Genomic DNA, 23,881 nt, shown 5'->3' with positions numbered 1-23,881 from the left:
ATACTGATATAGGGTCCCAAAAGACAGTCCAGTATACAGACAGAACTTTATAATTTAAACCCCTATTTTACAGCCGGGACTTAAACATCTGCTTTGTAAACAGGATTCTATACCTGCTACTTTCCTATTATACAGACAGGACTCTTTCACCTTCTGTTTTTTTTTTTTTTTTTTTAAATAAATATTTCAATATTTTAGATTGATTTTTTTCTTTTAAAGCAATGAAATTTAGAAATTGGACCCTATATCTTAACAATTTCTAACAAGCAGCACAGCGTTATTCACAGCAATAAAAAGCCTTATGCAGTTTCTCTAAATCTATTCTCAACAACACATTGAATTAGTATTTGTATGTTCTGTATATATGCTCAGGGACTTTCACCCAGATGTGTCACTTTGACACCTTAAGGGACTCTAACCCTTAATTTTAAGGGACTCTCGCCCTTATCTAGATTAAAGGGACTTTAACCCTTAAGTGTAAGGGCCTTTCACCCTTATCTACTACTTGTCTGGGGGCATAAGCAGTGATTTATTATCACTCAAAACTAAATTTAGTGGGTCTCATTCTGGATCGGGTGACACTGGTAATATAATACGGATAAAAAGTATCTTGTATACTTACCCAGTGAGACCCGATCCCACTTCCTTGACACCAAATGTTAATATGTCATTCTTTTATGCCCGTCCACGACTGGAAGCTCTCCCGGGAGATTTGTCTGTTCAATGTGGGGATAGAGAACAAATGCAGGCCTGGAGTCAAGCTGTTTGAAATGAGACACGTGCAAGCTCCTTCAAATCACTGGACTATTTTATTTACAGATAGCACAGTTATATAGCCATAAACAGTTCTAGAGGTGTTTTTTTTGCTGAAGTGTCTTAGAGGTATTCGCTGACATTCTACCTAATTTATTGCTACATAGATTAAACTAGCTGAGAGACCCGGCGTTGCCCGTGAGTTAAATTTCCAGCTAGGAAACGGGAGGGGGGGGAAAGGGGGACGGGGGGAAAAGGGGGGGGGGAGAAGGGGGGGAAGAGGGGGAGGGGGGGAGGATGGGAAGGGGGGGAATGGGGGGAGGACGGGAGGGGGGGGGGGGAGGGGGGGGAGGAGAGGGGAGGGGGGAGGAAAGGAGGGGGGGAGGGACAGTGGACAGGAGGTGGGGAGGGGGACAGTGGACAGGAGGGGGGTGGACAGAAGGGGGGGACACAGTGGACAGGAGGGGGAGACACAGTGGACAGGAGCAGTGGACAGGAGGGGACGGGGACAGGACAGGAAGGGGGGGGACAGGAGGGGACGGGGACAGTGGACAGGAGGGGACAGTGGACAGGAGGGGACGGGGACATTGGACAGGAGGGGACGGGGACAGTGTTTATTGTGCTGTCATAGCTTCATTGGTGTGTCACAGAGCTATTACAGCAAGTGTCATTTCCAAAGATGGTGTTATTTCCATCTGTAGATATGTAGTCCTGTTCTCTGCCTGTTCTGGCGTTGAGGTCTCCACATATCAGCACTTTACTTAGGATCTGAAAGTGGATTGCCTCTGTTTTCAGGATCTCGAAGATGTCTGGCTTGTAGTATGTGGAGTCGGAGGGGGGGGTGGATGTATGATGCACATAGGTATGTCATATTGATGGAACCTTTTATTTGTAGCCACATGTTGGTATCTCCTCTTTTTATTGGGTTTATTTGGCGTTTAAGCTCCTCCTTGTACCATATTATGATTCCTCCTGAATGGCAGCCTCATTTAACACCTTTGTGTTTTTGGGCTGCTATTTAGAGCTGCCTATAACCCATAGGTATGAGAGACGTCTCTTCCAATTGGACCCATGTTTCGTCTAGGATAAGAATGTCTACATTTGTCAAATTGTTTATGAAGTCTGGATCTCGTGTTTTAGATCCAAAGCTGAAGCATTCAGGCCCTGAATGTTCCAGCAGCTAATTTAAAAAGATCCCATCTTGGGTATCTTATACCTTCCAGTGAGCTAATTTTTTAAAAATGATTTCAGTGACTATTCTTTGTTGATAAATGTGGGTATATTCATTTTTAGTATTTATCTTTTTCTCATTTCTCTGCAAGTATGATTTATGCTTGTTTATGGTAATGATGTTGGTAGAATTTCGCATATTCAGGTCAGTCTGGTGCAGATGGTACTGAGCAGCGCCCGGATTTCATTTAGTTCATTCCCGGCAATTGGTCTGGTTCTGGAAGTTGTTGGTGTGATGCTTGGTGATTGTTCCAATGCTCCTGTCTGTGTGGGTGCCAGTGTGAACACCTCTGTGTCTCATGAGTTCTGTGTAGTCTGGGTCCACGGTGCAGTGTCCTGACCTGTAGGGGGTATTTGTTCTCTCCAAAGTGACATCTTTCAAGGTCTTTGCAAAGTAGCTCAAGCCTTGCTGGTTGAGGTGCACGTGGTCATACAGATGTTGGGGTATGATGGAGTCATGCTGTGCCAGGTTCTCTATCGCTATCTGTCTCTATCGCTATCTCTCTATCTCTGTATATATCTCTGTATATATCTCTGTATATATCTCTGTATATATCTCTGTATATATCTCTGTATATATCTCTGTATATATCTCTGTATATGTAAACAAAGAAAAAGAAACCTCATAAAAAGCACTCAGACAAATAATGCAGAAAATAATAATAATATGGTAAAAATATAGGTGTAAAATAGCGCTCATGCACACAATGATATTTTAAAAACCTGTGATACAAAGTCCAATAGGTAGTCCTGGAGCTGCCCAAAGAGGTTATTCTGGTATCTCCCAACCAGACTTGGAATTGTGAAAGAAAAAAACTCCTGTGACGCTGAGGCAAGGATAAGGATAGGATTGTAGACACAGTTCTTCGCTTGGATGATTACCTCAAAAAAAAATGACAAAACATGCAGACAACACTGCAATGGTGCATTACCCAGGGACAACAATGGATTATAAATAAAGAGAGCAGTTTAATATAAGACAATTGAACCATACATTATAAAAAACACAATAACTACAATAAAAACTTCCATGTGCCTCTGCACTTGAATCTTGAAACTTGCTCCGCCTTAATAAAAATTAGAATCCTACTCACCAAAAGTGACTAGGACATGCGCATTTGTTTAAGGGTCTTTTCGCCAGGTAAACCGCTCGCCGTGGGGTGAATTACGCCAGTCACTGAAGGAGGATCACCTTCTATGCTCGGAGTCTGCTTGCTGCCAGAGTCTGGTCGATCAACTCCTCTGCTGACGTCACCAATCAGATTTCACTGCTACGGTGTCCCTGCGATGCCAAAAAAACTCCAACGCGTTTCGAAACTCCAAATAGTGGGTTTCTCATAATAATAATAGTTTTATTAAATCAAAATATGAAGGAAAACAAAAAACAGCTGACTGGAACCCTGCCTAGCTAAACCCAATAGATTAACATGGGACAATAAAAAAAAAATTTCATTTATATTATAATAACCCCAAGAAAACTAAGCTATCATAAGATACAAAACATATAATGAACAAAACCTCAAAAAATGAAACCACTATGGGGATAAAGTACCCATAGTGATCCACAACCGGCCGGTCGTATAAAGGAGATAATGAACAATAGACCTATAGGAGACCAAAAAAGAAAATGACCTCTAAAGGAAAAAAATAAACAGAGTGGTTAAATATACCAGGCATACTATGCTAGTGTATGGGGCACTGTAATGGAAAGACCTAAGGGCATAAAACTATAAATATAGCACATGACAGCAGACATGAAGGTACTTCAGTGACCCAAACACAAAAACTCAATGGAAACATGTACAGGAGAGAGACCCATATACTGCAAAACAGTATGATAACTGAAAGATAACAATAGTATATAAAAGTGATATACTCAACTCCTGTATAGCAAGGATGACAAGGAGATCCTGGATAAACGTGACCACAATCACAAAAAAACAGCTACATCAAAGGGTAACAAATTAAAGTGTCCAGATGAAGGGCCAGCAGCATGAAAGTACCACAAACGCATTTCGCCCACTAAGACTTCTTCTAGGGTGGTAATCTCTCTATCTATATCTATCTCTATCTCTGTATATATCTCTCTATATATTTCTCTCTCTCTGTATATCGCTCTCTATATATCTCTTTCCTGGAACCAGGGTCACGAATGATGTATGAATAATTCCAGTAAGCTTAACTCATGCCTTCCCTCTTCCAAAGCACAACAAGTCCTTTTGTCTTTCTTAGTTTTTTTGAGGGAAAATCACAGGAAGAAAGGTACTTGAGGATGAAGTGTGGGTAGAGAGTGCTTCTCTGTCTGAAGTGCAGTGTACCAAAGATAAGGCAGTGTAAACCAGAAAGGCATTGCTGGGGCAAATAGCAGGCAGGTACTCCCTCAGAGTCCAGGATGAAAAGGAAGTGAGGGGCAAGTGTCACACTAGAAGTGAAGTGAGACTATACTAACTGTCAGCAAGGACAGGGGGTAGGAATAGCCCACTCTCAGCTAGGAGAATAGGAGACTTCAGGCAACCAACACTGACTAGGGCTGTGTAAACAACATGTAACAATAATGTTGCCTTTTCACATGCAGCTAGCTGCTGGGACAGGGAAAATAACAGGCAGCTAAACCAGGGTGACATGAATCCCACGAGCTGCAAAGGGAGACAGAAATGTGGTATCTAGTTCCAGGACAATCTCTGTATATATATCTCTCTTTATATCTCTGTATATCTCTCTCTCTCTCTATATATATATATATATATATATATATATATATATATATATATATATATATATATATATATATCTCTGTACAGATGAACATAAAAACAATAAATAGACAACATGCATCAATTTCTGAGCACATGGAGAATATAAAAACAATTTAATTGTCGGTAGAGTTACTGTTCTGTTATTGGTTGTTGGCATTATTTGTGATTTCTATGTTGCCCATCAATTCAACCCTCTGTGATAATGGTACATGGCGGCAGCACGCGAACAGTGCAGATTAATATTATTGTCATTGTTTGTTTTTCTCCAAAACAGAAAATAGATGGATGTAACAAGATGACGTGCACGTGCTGCAATCAGTACTTCTGCTGGCTGTGCCTGAAAGCTCTGCCCGTAAAAAACCCATACTCCCATTTCAATGACGCCTCTTCAAGCTGCAATGTGCATATGTGACGTGTTGTATTTCTACAGAGGTCTAGGATAAACTGTAGCTTTGATTTTGACTGTGGGAGTCACAATCAAGTCTAAATTCACTCAATGTTTTTTTGAGGCGTTACAAAATACATTTCAATTAAGTGTTTTATTTACCCTTAGCCCACCCTGTCCTCGTCACACAGCCAATAAAGATAAGGGGTGAGGGAGAGGGAGAGGGGCTCAGGCGGAGGAAATTCTTGCGGAACACCCAGTGGTATTAGACACAAGGGAGCTGCAAGAGGAAGCCAAACCCCTCACAAGTCTCAGCTCACCTGGTTTACAGAATAACTTAAAAAAAATTATTGAAATATACTTCGAGTTGACCCTTAGTATATATATGTGTGTATATATATATATATGTACACACATATATATACACATATATATACTAAGGGTCAACACGAAGTATATTTCAATAATTTTTTTTAACGTTATTCTTGTATTCCAAGAGACACTGTTTTTAAGTTATCCTTGCTTCATTCATTGTAACATCGCCGGAAGAAGAGATCAGTGTATCTCGAAAGCTCGCACAAATAAAAGCATTTCGTTAGCCACAGAACGGTATCATCTATTTATTTTTTGATTATTGAAGCTCGGCTAACACGGTACTGATACCTCTACATGTATGTATGTGTGTATATATATATATATATATATATATATATATATATATATATATATATATATATATATATATATATATATATATATATATATATATATATATATATATATACAGGCATACCCCGCATTAACGTACGCAATGGGACCGGAGCATGTATGTAAAGCGAAAATGTACTTAAAGTGAAGCATTACCTTTTTCCCACTTACCGATGCATGTACTGTACTGCAATCGTTATATACGTGCATAACTGATGTAAATAACGCATTTGTAACAGGCTCTATAGTCTCCCCACTTGCGCACAGCTTCGGTACAGGTAGGGAGCCGGTATTGCTGTTCAGGACGTGATGATAGGCGTATGCGTGAGCTGCTGTTTGCCTAGTGGGCGATATGTACTTACTCGCGAGTGTATTTAAAGTGAGTGTACTTAAAGCGGGGTATGCCTGTATATATATATATATATATATATATATATATATTTGTGAGAAAAAGAAGTGACCCCGCATCCATGAGACAAATAATGGCAACTATACAACCGACAAGGTAAATTTAGATGTAGTCATCTGTCGGTGGTGCTATAAGGGCATAAATTATTGCAAAAAAGAAAAAAGAGCCCCAATAAAAGCACTCTAGTATGCCTGACAATACAAAACCACAATGTTTATTGAAAAATGTCACAGAACATAAAGTAAAATTAAAGCACAGAAAATTTAAAACAAGGCATGGATCCCCTGAAAAGTGCAGACTTGATTTAACCTCTAATCAGGGAGTTACCCTGAAAGACAATACAAAGGTCTAAATAGACATATGAATGCTGGAAAGTACCTGACAGGGTGTATAAAGTATAGCTACTAACAGACACAAAACGGTGGCTAAATAAGGTGGCTGTTACACTGAATAACAAAAATGCTGCAGTCTCCCTAAATCTGGGGACAAGTGTAAAGCATCACAATATCAGCAGTCTCACTGTGAAAAAACACATGAATAGTCCAATAGAGCACACCTTAGTCTGTAGCAGCAGATAAGTAATACTTCACCTCATGTCAGGTACTCAGCACAGTCTATGGAGGAGTCAAGGAGCAAAGCTCACAGCACATGAACGAGTCCTAGAGAAGGGACAAAACAGGGGATCCTGCCAACTGGACCTGCTCCTACGCGTTTCGGCCTTAGCCTTCTACTGGGAGTGGTACAGTGGGCAGTGTAACATGCACCTTAAAAAGGGATTTAATTAGGCTGGTGATTGTAGACACCTGTAGTGTTTAATATGTAACACATGAAGTAGGGTGTGTATCACTGCATAAACATGCTATGTCATGGAGGCATCATGAGCCAAAGGCCAATAGTAGGGATGTATTTCCTAGGCTCCTACCCATAAGAGGGCAGTACTGGCAGTTTGATATCACTAACGGGGTACTGCGCATGCGCATGACATCATAAGGGTGCGACTGTGGCAAAGCTGTCACCTGTAATGCTCCATCCTAAGGCTAACCATGAGGGGAAGTATTGGAAACTCTTCCTGGCCGGATCTAGGGCACTGAGGGCAAAAAACGTGCATCACGGATGCAAATGCGCATGTCCGTGACGTCATACGTCAGCGTCCCCGTCGCCCTCCACTCGGTCATGAAGGAGATGGCAAATCCTTCTAGTGTATATGGTTTCTAAGCTTCTAACTGCGCATGCTTGCCCTTACACACCAAAAATAGCGCGATCTATTGGCCCTGACTAGTGCCCAATCGTGACATGCGCATATGCTGCTAAAACACCTCACTGCTGTACAAGAGAATAAACTTGTCTTAAAGGTGTATTACCTATTAAAAGTTGGTAACATGATTTAGCTGCTAATCAATCATATAAGATCACAAAGAAAGAAAGTTAAGCTATCAGACAAACATACATTGTATTGCAATTATTATCATAGCATTTGTTAATAATAATACCCATTAGCTAGAAATTGCATTAATATACATTTGGACAATCGCTGGATGACCAGCTATATTATTTCTAGTTCAGGGTTATTAGTACTGTAAGAAATATTGTTTTTCAGGAATTGCATGACTTGGGCATCTCATATGAGTAAAGCATGGAGTAGACATACTGGTGATGCATTATTCCATAGAGATCTGTATAGATCTATCTCAGTTCTTTTTTTGAGATACATTTGTTTCTGCCCCATCACTTATCACAAGAGTCCTCATAAGATATCATCTTATATATCTTATCTTATATATATATATATATATATATATATATATATATATATATCTTATATAGATATCATATAAAAAGTAATCCTTTTTGGCACATTATCTAACCATTTTTTGTAATGATTGCTACCATATTGTAGGTAGCTGTTCGCAGCCACAGTTTTGAAATGTGTTCTTGTGTGAATAACATTTTGAGGACCCACAAATAACTCTAAATCTAAAAATACTATAGTATCTGGGTGTATGTTGTATGTAAATTTCAACCCCATATTGTTATCATTGAAGGATTCCAAAATCTCCTCCAGGATTCCCCTCTCACCATCCCAAATAATAAGAATATCATCTATGAAGCGGCCATAGAAAACCAACCCCGACCCCAGCACAGCATCCCCCCACACATGGGTACTCTCCCACAGTCCCATATAGAGGTTAGCATAGCTGGGAGCAAATTTGGCTCCCATGGCCGTTCCACAGATTTGCAAATAATATGTGTTGCCAAATAGAAAATAATTGTGATTCAACATAAATTTGGTACATGCTAATAGAAACAACCTATGTGAAGAGTGCAAATTGGGGTCTAACTCTAAAAAGTGACTAATTGCCTGGATACCTTTTAAGTGCTCAATGCAAGTGTAAAGTGAAGATACGTCACATGTAACCCAGTGATAGGTATCTTTCCACTTGATGTCAGAGATGGAGTCAATGACATGCAACGTGTCCCGTATGTATGAGCGCAATTTAATGACATGAGGCTGTAAATAATAATCCACATACTGGGACACGTTGGACGTCATCGAGCCAATCCCCGACACAATAGGCCTCCCTGGTGGTTTCACTATATCTTTGTGCAATTTAGGAATGTGATAGAAAATGGGGGTTCTAGGGTGTTTGGTGTATAAAAACTTGTGTTCTATTTTAGAAATAATCCCTTCAGTGAATGCTCCCTGGAGGAGATTCCAGAATTCCAACTGATAACCCTCAGAGGGGTCCTCAGTGAGAGTCTGATATGATGTGGTGTCAAGGAGGAGGCGATGGGCCTCACAAAGATAATCTGCCCGATCCTGTAGGACAATCGCCCCCCCCTTATCTGCTTGGCGGACAATTAAATCACTACTATTTTTTATATTTAATAAAGTTTGATTTTCTTCTTTTGTAAGATTATTATATTTCAGTTCTACATTATTAAGACACAACTGTTCTAGGTCCCTCAGGACTACTGTATAGAATGTTTCAATAAAGTTGCCCTTTGATTGGTAAGGGAAATATGTTGATTTAGGGACAAATGGTGATGATTTACATCTCAATAGAGTACCCTGATCTGTTTCAATTGGGCATGAATTGGAATCTAACAATGTATTTGAATCTTCCTCATGTATTGTAATGTCCAAAAGTGAATTATTAGCTAGATCCTGATTATCAAGTATTAATCTTTTTGAGGATGGACCCATTAATCTATCAGTAACACTAACATTTTGTGTGTTATTTGGTCTGTTACCTATTTAGTCTGATTCCACCAAGAAAGAAGTCAGGGCATTTATGCATTCTTTTTCTTGTGTATTGAATTCGAATTCCAAATTGTCATCTCCTTTTTGGGTGAAGTGTCGCATCAGAGTTAACTTGCGGATGTATCTATTCAAGTCCACGAACAGGTCAAACCTATTAGGTGTACTATTTGGGGCATATGAGAGACCTTTGGCTAATAGTGATATGTGATGTGGAGTGAGTGTATGTGATGAAAGATTGTAAATACCGTGTTTGTGTTGTGTGTCTACCATCATCTTCATTTTCTTCTGTCCTTGCTTCTTTGCTCCTCCTCTGACTCCCCTGAATCTCTTTTTCTTCAGGGTAGTTGTTGATTCTGTTTCTCCCAAAGTGGATATCTCTTTTCCTTTTCTCTCTGTTCTAAAAAAGAGTTGGATTTGTTTGATTTATTAGGTGAAGTATAGTTTGTTGAGTTAGAACCCTTAGTGCTAGTTTTTGATCTTGCTCCTTCCCTATGTTCCACTGCAATTTGTTCATGGGACTCCCCATTATCCTCACAACCGTCCCCCAACACAGAGTACCGATTGGAGGTGGAACAACTTGCAGAGGAAGTGGTAGGAGTGACCTTGTGATGTTCCTTTTCTTTCCTATCCATCCTAGCTTCTTTAATTAATGTAATAATTTCATTTTTTTTCTTTCTCATTAAATATAGGTTTCTTATTTGTTTTGGAATCTCTATTCTCATGTCTATAACCTGAGCTGGATCTACCATACCTACGATGTTGGAAAGAGTCACCCTTCCTTCTCCAATTTCTTACTCTATCATTTGCGCAGTCATCTTTATCACGTTTGAGTTTATTTGTTTTTCTATCTATGATTTCTTTCTCAAATGACATTACCCTTTTGTGTACTGTTTCATCCAATCGGATGAATTCCTCTGTATCTTCAAATGGTTTAATAATTTCTTGTACTTGAGCTATCTCCTTCCCTACTTTCTCCAATCTTTCTTTTCTATAAGAGATCAAGAGGTTAATAAGAGACACTGAGCATGTTTCCAAAATAGCATTCCACTCTTTTGTGAATATTTCAGGTGCCTCAAATGTCGTTTTTTTTTTGTTATTCTTAAACCTCTTGGAACTAGCTTGATATCTATATAGTTCTGGAGAGAAAGTAGGTCTAACCAATTTCTTGTTTCATCTTTCGTGTAATTCTCCAATTCTTGAAAATTATTTTTGAGATCTATATTGTTCTCCACAATATCAGTGGTGTCCTCATTTACAATGTTTGTAAGCTTATTCCTTCTGGCTAAACGTTCCTCACAATTCTGCATCATTTTAGTGTGTATGCGAACAGCTACCTACAATATGGTAGCAATCATTACAAAAAATGGTTAGATAATGTGCCAAAAAGTCAGTTCTACAGATTAAGACGCAACTGTCACATAGATTTCTATACCCAGGGTACAGATCTTTCATTTAAGTTCCAGGAAAAAGGCTACGATATGGCAATTGTCAATAAATCATTTTCAGATGCTAGTTTACTGGATCGTGCATCTTTGTTGGAAAAATCCAAAAGAAAAACAACATTTAAAAATAAGGCTACATCTAAAGGTTCTGTACCTAAATTTATTACACAGTTTAATCAGTCTGCCAAACAAATTAAAAAAGTAATTAATGACCATTGGAACATTTTGGTCAGCGATCCAGAAATTGGTCACCTTTTGCCAAAACATGCTCCTGTGATCTTTAGGAAAGCAAGGAGTATCAAAACAATGATTGCTCCAGCAAATTAAAAACATCAAAGGTAGTTAATAATTTAAGAGTGGATGGTTCTGTTCCCATCAGGGTAAAGGGAAACTTTGGATGTGGGAGAGGCAGATGTTTAACGTGCAAACACTTGATAAAAACCAATAAATTTAAATCTTATTCCAATGGCACCTCACATGATATATCAGAATACATCAATTGTCTTAGTGAATATGTTATCTATCTGATATCATGTGAGTGCGGACTACAATTTGTAGGCCACACATCAAGAGCCCTAAGCACGAGGTTTTTTAGAGCATCGAAGAAATATAATAAATGGGTGCCAAACACATAACCTCTCCCGCCATTATTGTAATGAACATTCAAAAGATCCAAGGTCCCTACGAGTTATGGGCATTGAGTATATCCCCCCTACATTTATGGGTGGGGATCGTTTCAAAAGATTGTGTATGAGGGAGACTTATTGGATGTATATTTTGGATACATTACACCCAAAGGGACACAATGACCATATTGACATTAGCATTATAGTGTGATCACTCATGGCGGGTGATCCTTCGGAGGTCTGGTTTGAGTGCCTTATAGCACTCCCTCTGAACTATGGTGACATGTCAGGTCTTCAAATATTTCTTCCCACACAATCTTTAAAAGCGATGGTATAAATAACCCTATTATAGGTTTATATATTCCTTTAATGCATCATATTGTGGATGTGTCTGTTGAAGTCCAGAACTGGTCTCATTCTATTATTTTTAGTTTTGTATCACATTCACATTGGTATAATTAGAGTCACTTTAGTCATTCCTATATATATACACACATATTCACAATTTTTATTCATTATTTTTATTTATTAATCCACACTATCATTACACCATTACATACACTTTACTCAAGTCTTCAATACATACACCATTCAAAGCACACAGCACTTTCACATATTTATATTAGGTCAATCATTTAGGTACATATACTATCATGTTGAGGATTCTTCTGTCCTTGTTTAACAACAACCTTTGCTGTACTCCTGACTCCAATTGTAATCTATGATATTGATTTATCACTAATGGATCAACAACAGGTATACATATGTTACCTTAAACCTGGTTTGGATATATTCTGTAGCAAATTAATTGCTGACCATGGATGTAAGGGGTTAATTGGGTAGTTAGTATTCATTGTCATCAGTACTCTCCAATTCTTGAGACTTCTTAATTAAATTTTGTAAAACACTGCTAACTATTTTTGTAAAAATACTGTTAATATATAATGGTTATTCGAATTTAGACACAAAAAATTATTTTCATTTTATTTTAAATATGTAAATTTGTTTATTATCATATGTTGTTCCAATATATTTAATTCCTTTCAATTACTGTCCGAATAGGTATATCAATTGAAGTATAAATATATATACACATTTAATATCACATGAGCTATATCTTATTTCTCTGCAAATACAGTGTGGTCCTCATAACCTGTCCATTGCGATTAGTGTAGCATTAAAATTTGAACCAATGGACTGGTTTAAATTATGTAACTAATGTTTTAATTGTTTCAATTATTCTAATTGTGTATGCAAATTAACCTTGTTATAAATACTGTGGGGTTACAACCAATGGGTTCCCCTGAAGAAGTCATCATAGATGACGAAACGCGTAGGGCGTGGCTAAGGCAGAGGAGGCACTTTCCCACTGAGAACTTTATCACGGACTAAGACGAACGCAGACTGTGAGAGGCTAAGCCAAACAGAAGAGCGGACACATCTCTGTTTCCCCTGGTGGTGCAGCAGCCAGAAGCAGGCAGGCGAAGGCTCGGTTTCCTGGAGGGACTTCCTTTTGCGGGGCACCAGACCGGGTGGACATCACTTCCGGTAGAAGGAGACCGCACAACGTGTGTGTAGGAGAGGACACCATTGCTGACCCGGACGCTACCACTGGCTTATGAGGGCCTATCTCATAACTGCATATATTACCGTTACACTTGTGAGTGGGCATTTGTCTGTTTTTAATGTTCCATAAACTTATTGTTATACTTTAATGCACTAGGTGTGCGCCTGTTTTTTTCTCTTTTCTTCCATAGGTATCCATAGGGAGTTGTGATCCCTTTCAAACGGGCTGCCTATACCTGGATGCATTCATCTGGAACGGGACTCTGTGATTTTTAAGGTTTTTTAAGGTTTTTTTTTTTAAAGGTTTTTTTGGGACTTTTCCATTGAATATATATTTTTTATATATTTTTTATATTTTATATTTTTTCATTACATTTTTTCGTCATGCATATTCTATATTAAAATTATTATTGTTATAACATGTTTTATCTTATAGTTACATAGGTTCTATTTTATATTAACCTCCCTTGGCCACCCCATAGGTTGTTTTAACACAGTAAGCTACCTACTCACGGTTAGGCAGGTTGTTTTATTAGGCGCTCCTTTATTATCTTTGTTTTGTTCTGATATATATATATATATATATATATATATATATATATATACAAATGTAAATACAACTGTGTGTATATATATATATATATATATATATATTAGTCAACAATCACTCAGAATTAACCACTAAAACATGTCACTGCAATTAGTCCAGTTTGGTCCAAGGAGGGATTTCCCCCATACCAGGGGAAATGTTGCATGTCAAAGTACCTCCAGTTTATTACAAATGTTTCTGTTCTTATTTATTGTTTATAAAAGACAAAGGATGGGCCTTTGAAGTAAACAATAACTTTGAGCCTTTGACTTATTAGTGGCTTAGTGGAACCTAACCTAACCATTAGAAGCGGGAGTGTCAGGCGCCAAATTTAAAACAAAGACTGATGTACACTTTTTATTCACAGTGTGATTACATATATGTATAATAGTTAAGATACTCTCCCTGACCCTAGGTAACTTCCTCCACACTGTGTTGGTTAATACTCACGCTTCCGGTTTTCTTTCATAGAGATGTATCTTCCTTTCTCTAGCATCACACCCTTCAACAGAGGTGACACATCTCCCATACTTACGATCATCATCCATACCCACTTCTGCAGAGCCCTTTATAGTCTCTTAAAACTAACTTCCTATTGAGCCAATTACATATATGTTAAGTTATTTTTTAGATCTTTTGTATAGAACATATTAACCCACATCATGTTCATTTAAATAGGAAGGGTAAGAAAAAATTGACCGTTAAAAGGAAACAATTGCACCATATTCCCTTATATAACCGCTACAGTAAATGGAATTATATACGTTTCAGATTTCCAATATAAAGGACCTGAGTATCACCAGGGCGGCGCGGGAAAGCAGCGCTCCGGGGGGGGGGGGGGGAGAGGGTATAAGAGGAGTGGGGCTTGGGGGATGGGGGGGGTATAAGAGGCTTGGGGGATAGAAGAACGAGTCTGCGGAGGGAGAGACACCTCATTCCCTCCTCTCCTCCCCACACGAGCAGCAGCGGCGGAGGAGGGCACCTGCTCCGTAGTGCCGTAGTGTAAGATGAGAGGGAGCTATGCAGGGCCCTGACAGGGGAAGGGCAGGAGGGCTCTGGGACACCACCAGGCCTGACGCCTAATCCCAGCATCATTGGTCTCCTTGACTTCAATACATTTTGTATGATTAACTTTTGTAGACACCCCCTGCCTTCCAATAATCTGTGCCCCATAAAATGACTCAGTGTGATCTAAGCTGTCAGACCGTCCCTCATGCATCTCAAATTGCCACTTCTTGCAGCTGATTGTTATTTTTATTTAGAGAGTATCTGAAAGTGAGTGTATGAGTGAGAGGGTCTGAGAGAGAGAGAGTGTGTGATTTCCCCCCCCCCCCGCTCCTATTGGTGTGTGTATACAGACACCAACCCACAGTCAGTCATAGTCACCCACCACCCAAGTGTCAGTCAGTCACCTACCCAAGTGTCAGTCAGTCAGTCACACAAGTGTCATTCAGTCAGTCACCCAAGTGTCAGTCAGTCACCCACCCAAGAGTCAGTCAGTCACCCACCCAAGAGTCAGTCAGTCACCCACCCAAGTGTCATTCAGTCACCCAAGTGTCAGTCAGTCACCCACCCATCCAAGTGTCAGTCACCCACCCAAGTGTCATTCAGTCAGTCACCCAAGTGTCATTCAGTCAGTCACCCAAGTGTCATTCAGTCAGTCACCCAAGTGTCATTCAGTCAGTCACCCAAGTGTCATTCAGTCAGTCACCCAAGTGTCATTCAGTCAGTCACCCAAGTGTCATTCAGTCACACAAGTGTCAGTCAGTCAGTCACCCACCCAAACCTGGAAAACCAGTTGCGAGTAGCAACATCATCAATACCAGCTAACATCACACGCTTCACCAAAGAGAAGCAGTTCCAGCCATCACATTAGGGGTAGTTAATTAAATGTTTGACCAAATATAGCAGGCTAATTTTTAAGTTGATAATTGTGTATGGCCCTCGAATGATATTATAAATATCCAAATGGATTTTGGATCCAACCCCCAATTAATTCTAACCCCCAAGGTCTTACATTTAAAGCAATAGAACAAGTTATGCCGCACTGGAGAGGGGGAAATAGAAATCTAGCTCTAATAAAGAGGGAATCATATTGGATGTATGAACTCCAAACTATACCCCCCTCAGGTCTAAATTTAGAATTTGATATCAAACCGTTCTTGTAATGCAATTCTTGAATTATGTGACCTATTTACAGTTCTTTGTTCCTCTCTTAGATTCTTCTACTGTTTACATATATTAGCCAGTAATATGCTAGATCGCTAAATAAATTATGTGTACGATAAGTACATTTTGTACTTAATAATGTTTTAATATTTTACTTTAATATGTATTTTAATAAATGGTCATGTTGTTGTTAATTTCTACATTTGAGCTCCACATATGTGTGATGTGGAGAAAGTATATTATGATATCGGCAATTCTTAGCATACTCATTCACTCTACCACTTTAAAAATGATTATCCAATTAGTTATTAACCTATCAGATGATAGTTGAGAGTATATAAGTCCTCAGTATCATGTCATCGACACTCCTGATGAAACCAAGGAAGGTGAAACGCGTAGAGTGACGCTGACAGACGAATCACACTGCCGACCGGAACCCCTGGATCCCGCTGACGTCACATCCGGAATCGCTGAGACGCATCCGTGAGACGCACGCCAAACAGGCAGGCAAACTCCAGGGGAAGCAGAAAGTTTTATTCATCCTGCAGCCGAGATCAATTTGTGTGATCTAAATGCGTGTCTAATACCATGTGAGTGTATTGCATTATACTTACCTTTTCTAAATTTGTATACAGTCTGCACTATGCCCGGTTCTTTTGTTCATTACTATAGGTACCACAGCTCATACTTCCATTGAGGCAGAGACCTACCTCCTCCGCAGCTGGCGGATCATCACTTAAAGATACCATTACGAACACACATCCATCCTCACATTTGTGAGTATTCTATATACAGTATAGACCTTAAGAAGACATCTTCACGTTTATTATTTAAACAATATTGCAATATCAGAACATTATTTTCTGTCTTCACATGTTTGCGCTTCCCAATGATCACCACTTCATCAACTCTGCACGGGATTAAGAGAGCAATCCCTCACTGGGTCACAGCAGCATCCGACGAATGTGTTTGTACTGTATATTAACAATTGTTTTTTCACTATTGCGATGATATTATTCTGTTGCACACTGATAATTTGAGCGCCACTATTGATAATTTTTTCTTCTCACAAATCTCCAAATGGCCCTTGGCAGAAAAAAGGTTCCCCACCCCTGTTCTACAATGTCCCTTACGCCTTATCTGAAGAAATTCTCTCAATTTAACAAAGTTCTGTTTAGGCAGCCTAGATTATCACCTGTATGTATAGCGATCTTGTGCTAACATAGATCTGTGTAAGTAAAGTACCCTATTAAAGGTTCCCTACAGTATATCCACGGGAGACACATTAACGGTTTCATTACTCATTTCCCTGCTACTACTATCCATGGACATTTGAGTGCTTCACTACCTGGGATCTTCCTCTTCTGTTGTTGTTATAAACCAGTGTTTCCCAACTCCAGTCCTCAGGGAACCCCAACAGATCAGGTCTTAAGGATATTCCTGCTCCAGCACAGGTGGGTCAATCAGCGGCTCAGTCATTTTGACTGAGCCACCTGTGCTGGAGCAGGGAAATCCTTAAGACCTGACCTGTTGGGGTTCCCTGAGAACTGGAGTTGGGAAACATTGTTATAAACCATTATCCCAGATTAGCACCGCTCCTACAATAAACTAATATTCGCATATAGGCTGAGTGAGGGTTCCCCTCTCCCTTACCCCCAGTGCATACATAAAGGATATACACTGGTCCTGCTACGGTCTTCTTTATTAAGTTACAACTTTATAAAATACAAACTGAAAAAAGCCAAGACTACTTATGAATTTGCCCTTACTGGAAAACAATATTAACCTATTAAATACAATATAGGTTCGGTACCTTGATGTAGTTACGAGTAATTTTTTCTTATGCCTGTTGTCAATGGCTACTTTAGGAAGTCTTCGTGCACAACTGGAAGTTTCCCTGTTAATAAAGAATATCCCCACAATGGTCTCTGTTATAACATGAAAAAAAAATACCATCACAATTGCATCTTTAGAAGATATTATTGTCTTTAGAACCATTGAGTTAAAAGTATCAGGGATTTTGCTGCACTGCTTCTGCTAATTAAACTCGTTATTGTAGTTGTTAGAGCCCTGGGGAGAAGACAGTAAGGCCATGTCCTTGCTGACCGCGGCTCGTGCACGGCGCACACAAAGCACGGCCCTCTACGGGGCTGGCCCAAGTAACTACTTGCGCGCGCCTGCAGGAAGCGCGATGCGCAACCACATTTTCAAAAGTCAAGATATTTGACCTTTGGCGCGGTGGCCACGTCACTGCGGTGGTTCCGCCAATGATGTCAAACCAGCCGCGTGACGTCATGGCTGCGCCCCCACCAAAAATCTTGTCTTTGCTCCCCCTGCCATGCGTCCCATCGTGACCCTAGGACCTCAGATCGCGGCATTAACTGGTGCACGCGCCGCCAGGTGCTCCGATGTGCGCGTGCACGCAGTGACGCAGGGGCCGTAGCCTAAGGGCGCATCTTCATGATCAGTTTGAGTTTAGGACGGAAAATGTTGCTGATGTGGTAAAATTAGCATTTCATTAAACATCCTATTTGGTTTTTTTTTTATAAATCAGTTGTGTATTAGATAATTGTAACAGGGGAGTTATCCCTGTTCAAGTAATGTGCCTCTAATCCAGCAGTGTGGTGGTTAACTGCTGGTAGTCAATTAACAAACACCACCTCCCTGATTAGATTGCTTAGAAAAGCCTGTCTTTTGAGACAGGAAGTGAGACTCCTTAGCTCACACCTGAGCTGAACTTGGAGACAAACAGTCTTGAGCCCTGCCAGAAGAAACAGCAGAGCTGCTTTCAAGACACAGGGGAAACATCTAAACCTGAATGCTGACACACCCTGAGGATAAGGGAGCTGAACCAGGGACAGAAGATTTTCCCTCCAAACCACAAGGAACAGATAAGACTTTCATTTATGAGACTTTCTATCTCTGCTTATTTCATGCTATATGTTTGGGGCTGGGAGACATGCTTATCTAAGGGAGTTGTGAACCGCATAGTATTTCACTAGAAATACTCCCAAGTGAATAGAAGCTTTGTTTACCCCTTGTTTGGATGGTTTCCTGATGTTAAGGAAAAGGCGCAATAAAAGGCTTATTTAATTTCACTATAACCAGACTCCCTTGCATACCTCTCTGAGCGTCCGCCTACATATGGTGTCCGAAGTGGGACGAGAGGTGGTCTTTGAAGTTAAAAAGGACCGGAGATTTTTTCTGTGAAATTTTTTTTATGCTTTTTGCCTACAAACAGTCTGAGCAACTTAAAAAAAAAAAAAAAAAAAATCTCATGCAGCAGAGATCAGAGTTAAAGTGATACACACCACTGCACTGAAACTTACAAAACCACAGATGGACTCTTTTCCCCAATCCCAAGAGGAGAGAGAGACTGCTGAAGCAGGTAAAACCTTATTTGCCTATCACAATAAAGTGTAATATGGTAATTGAAATAGGGGGTTTGCCTTCCAGCCATAGTCAGGGTTCAAGAAGTGAGTTAGCCCTTGAAAGGGATAGTCGTTTGTTATTTTCAAATGTTTAGCTGAAGCAGTGAATACAGATGGTGACCCATGAGCGGTACTGATTCTGCAAATAAAGGTTGCCACACCGCATAGGACTACCAGCTGTGAATGGAGTATATGCAGAAAAGTGTGAAAATTGATGCGACTGTGCTGAAGCAGGGGAATTTTCAGCAAACAAATGCTGAGTGTAAAATTGCCCTACAGGGGAAAAAGGGATTGCTGAACTGTGTAAAAGGTATTCCAAAGCCAATTGCTGAGTATTGAGTTATCCTGCCGGGAGTGAAAGAAATATTCCACTTCAAAGAATGTTTTTTTTTCTGCAAGTAAAAAAAGTCTGCCTATGTATCCTGGAAGTAAAACAGGCAACCAAAGTGTGAAGAGTGAATGCCATAATACCCAAAGATGAGACTGAAAATTACTGAACTCAAGCAGAAAACCAAATTCGGTTGCTGAAGCGGAGGGATTGCACATAGCAAGTAAATGGTTTAAAGCAAATGCTTTTGCTGAAGCCAGAAAATGGGCAGCTAGCAAGCATTGTATTTAAAGAAATAGAACCCTGGGAATTTAAAATGGCCACCCAGCTGAAGTCAAATACAGACTCTGTAAAAATAGGGAAGAAAATTTGTTCCTGGTGTAAAGAACTCCACCACACGGAGCAGTGTCCCTTCAGGCCTTATTCAGACGATGAGAGTGAATGCATGCACAGTACTGCTAATATTGTAAAACTTACCCAAGGGAAGAAAAAGTCTACAGAGAGGCCTGTGAGAGCTACGACCTCTACAAGCAAAATATGCCCACCTGTAGGACTACAACCATTTGGGGTTCTAGCAAATAGTGACAACAGCTGCAATAGCGCCTCCTGAGGTCAGGAAGAAAAATATACCTGATAGCCCCAAATTGGAGGACAAAATACAGTGTTCCTGTAATGAACCCTACCCCGCGGAAGAGTGGCCCTTCCAGTCCGATGAGGAGGAAGACATCTCTTATGGGGAACCCAAACCGAGTCACACTCACAAAACACCCCAAGAATGGTGGGGGTGCCTAAACTCGGTACAAACCAAAAAGACTGCTCCCTATGATGACGAATATGATCAGCAGGAGAAAGAGCGGGAGCAGTGGATCACCGAATATTTCCATCAGCTATTACAGTTGCAAGAAAAGCCGGGTGGATCCAGTGACGCTGCTAAAATTTCAACTGAAGATGGAGACCCCAGTATCCCCGAAGGGACGGTGTCATCCAAAACAAAAAGGCGAAAAAAGAAAAGCGGTTCTTCATGTACCGTTGAAGGAACAGACACGTCCGCAGATCCTGTGGAGAAAAAGGGGGACCGAGATGCCCTGCAGCCTAGAGAAAATGGAGAATTCGTCCCGCGGATAACCGAATATCCAGAGGGCCCAAGGCAGAAGTCGTGTATTCCAAAGAAGTGCCTGTCTGGTGCCAACAGTGAAGAACCCTCAACCAGTCATCCCAGGGAAGCGGAGCCGGAACCAGTGAGTGACGATCCCTTGACCAGCCCTGAAGACGTCCTGAAAATTGCCAGGCGTGACTGTGATCTACTTCGAGAACAATTGAAACTTGAGAGAGAAGATAATGCTGAGTTACAGAAGACGGTCCTCGCAATGTACTCTGAATCTGGAACAGAATTGGACGATCTCAAGACTGAGCTAGATACTGCAAACGCTACTATTTCCAGCATGGATGAAAAGCAAAGCCAATCTGATAAAATGATGACTAAGCTGAAGCGGAAGTATGGGGAGGCACTAAAGCAGATGAGTCTTTCAGCAAGAGGTTCACACTCTTCGCGTAGAGCTGAATGCCTCACAACAGGAGGTCAACAATGTCCGGACAGAGGTGGACGTATCTCAGAAAGAGGTTCAGACACTCCGCAGAGCACTGGATGCCTCACATCATGAGACCAACAGCTGCCGCACAGATCTGGAAGTTTCCAGAAAGGAACTACACAGTCTCACTGAGGAGCTGGACATATCTAAAGAAACTATTGTCAATCTTGATACAGTTCTCAAAGTCTCTCAGAAGGAGCTTCAGACCCTCAATCTAGAGAAGGAAGTCTCACGCCAGGAGACTGTCATTCTCAAAGCAGATGTGCGTAAATGGAAGGAGGACTGCAAGGAGGCCCTGAATAGTACAGAGACTAAAAAAGGATAAAATTGAAGATTAAAAAGAGAAAACTTAAAACTGAAAGAAGAAGTCCAGCAAACGCCTTTTGCATATGCGCAGCCGACGTGCTGATTGCACAGGCGCGGTCGGCAAGCCCCTAGACACGCACCCCAACTGCACAACAAATCTCACACTGATGAGACCCATCAAGGTCGAAACATGTCTGAGTGGTTTCTCTGGCTTTGCATATAATCCCATGCTGTGTTTAAAAGCTCTGTTAACAGTGAGCACAGTTGCATGTCACTCCCCAGAATCCCTTACTGCAGTGGAAGCACTGTATGCTAGGTGATAATAGTGAAAGGCAGGGTTGCAGACCTGTCTAAGACATGTGAATGTGCTCATAAGTGATCTTTTTATTTGCTATATGGTGGAGGTTTTTTGTCACCTTTTTCACCCACCATAACTTAAAATGTGTGTGGTAAATCCTACAAACTTGAAAATTGCAAAGCCAGTGTAGCATGGCTGGCCCAGACTACCTCTCTACCCCCTGTCACGTAATGCCCTGTAGGCATTGACCCCCCCTCATGCTGACTCTGAGTGACAGAAGAGGTGGTGCCACAAGGGTCTGTGTATAGCCAATCATGGTACAGACCCTGTGCCCTCCCCTTCTGGTGTTTCAGAGAGGATGTACTAAATTGTAGTTAGTCCAGGTCTTGCCCTCCTAGGGGTTAGACGTGTGAGTCAGGTTCTTCCCTGCTTGGGTGTGAGACCTACCAGTCAGTCCCTCCTGGGCTGACTGGTCAAAAGAGATCAAAGGCCTCATGACTACCAGAGAGCTCGGCACAAGCCAGAGGCCTGGGACCTCTGATATCCATCTGCATCCGCTGTGTAACATCTGCAGTGACTACAACAATAAAGCATCCCTTTTCATATACCCCTGCCTGAGTTTACAGTCTCTTGGGCAGGGGTGTGAAAGAAGTCTGCTTTGGTGGGAGACTGTCTGAGAATACAGGAGCCCACTGACGCTGGAGGCGCTGACACCATGAGCTAAGTCTGAATTCACCAAAAGCCTGTCCTGTTCCCCACAACATTGCGAACCGCTCAGCTCTCCTGGACCCTCACAGGTTTGCACGCACCACAAACAGCAGTAACAAGTAGTACATCTTGAAGAGCAGGGGGGGGAGGGGTGAAACAGTGCTACACCAGTATAACCAACCTCACACTGATGAGACCCATCAATGAAACATGTCTCTGAGTGTCATGTCATTGGCTTTGCATATAATCCCATGCTGTGCTTAAAAGCTGTGTTAACAGCAAGCATTAGGCTGAGTCGGTACAGCCTTCACCTGCGCTGAGGCGTGTGCGTCCTTGACATCACCTGCGGAAGCGTGTGCGTTTTTCAGACATGCTAGATGTGCGGTTGGGGTGCGTGTCATGGGGCGTGTCAGTGATGTCACTGTGCTGGTTCACCCTCATTGGGCGAACTGCTCACGTGACCTGCCCGTCACGCCAAGAAATCAGTTTCAACTGATTTCTCGTGCAGCGCGAGCTCCCTCCTGCTGTCACGCGTCCGCGCTGTCTATGGGCACGATCAATGCCTTAAGGCAATGTGATCACCTCCACGCGGTCTGTGGCAGCATGGACACAGCCTTATCTTATAAGGGTTCCATGTAAAAATGGTTTTCAGGGAAAAGGTGACACGGTGTGCTCATTTGCATGTCATTTCCCAGAATCCCTTGCTGCAGTGGGAGCACTGTACAGTATGCTAGTTGATAATGGTGAACATTAATTGCCTGGTAAATAGTGAATCAGTGCATCAATATTATATCACATACTTAAATCAATATATAAATACATGACAAGAAGGTCAAAATATAATTTTTTTATTAAACTTTCAGCAATACGACATGGTATGCATGTTTGGGTTATAAAGTCCCAAAAGCAATTTTTTAAATTGATTCTTAACAATTATTACACAGTATCTTGCCAAGGAACAGCCCCTTCAGCATTACAATAATGTTTAAATGATTCACTAATTGTTTTGGGAATATGTATTGTTGGATTATTTGCCCTACATCTCGCAAGCTGGGTAGAACGCATGGGCACACGATCAGACATTGGCACATCAGTAGTTCCTTCCAAATCTATAATCTCCCCATCTCTCTCCCCCTTCTCTCTCTTCCCCACTTCCTCCATCTCTCTCCCCCACTTCCCCCCATCTCTCCCCCATTCCCCCTTTCCCTCTCCCCCCATCCCTCTCCCCCCTTCCCCCTATCTCTCTCTCCCCCCATCTCTCTCCCCCCATCTCTCTCTCCCCCTCCCGATCTCTCTCTCCCCCTCCCAATCTCTCTCTCCCCCCTA

General features: G+C 41.1%; 2 protein-coding genes across 4 annotated transcripts in view; both read left to right on the top strand.

Moving 5' to 3' along the window:
• Nucleotides 1-13,496, top strand: part of LOC142495504 (E3 ubiquitin-protein ligase RNF14-like) — an 87,391-nt gene extending 73,895 nt beyond the window's left edge. Inside the window, exon 7 of one of the 3 annotated variants that reach the window (XM_075601072.1) lies at nucleotides 10,193-13,496. In XM_075601072.1, the coding sequence (XP_075457187.1) occupies nucleotides 10,193-10,333 (141 nt within the window). In that variant the 3' untranslated portion in view covers nucleotides 10,334-13,496. Of the gene's footprint in view, nucleotides 1-5,013; nucleotides 5,732-10,192 lie in introns of those variants that run through there. The other 2 variants (XM_075601074.1, XM_075601073.1) reach the window with 2 other exon arrangements.
• LOC142495506 (glucosamine-6-phosphate deaminase 1-like) overlaps nucleotides 1-23,881 on the top strand; it is a 135,474-nt gene that overhangs the window by 96,220 nt on the left and 15,373 nt on the right. The gene's annotated exons all lie outside the window — the stretch shown is intronic.

The sequence above is a fragment of the Ascaphus truei genome, chromosome 5 (genome assembly GCF_040206685.1).
Source record: "Ascaphus truei isolate aAscTru1 chromosome 5, aAscTru1.hap1, whole genome shotgun sequence".
Classification (NCBI taxonomy): domain Eukaryota; kingdom Metazoa; phylum Chordata; class Amphibia; order Anura; family Ascaphidae; genus Ascaphus; species Ascaphus truei.
Note: the sequence above shows the minus strand (reverse complement) of the source record. Positions and strands in the feature narration are given on the sequence as shown.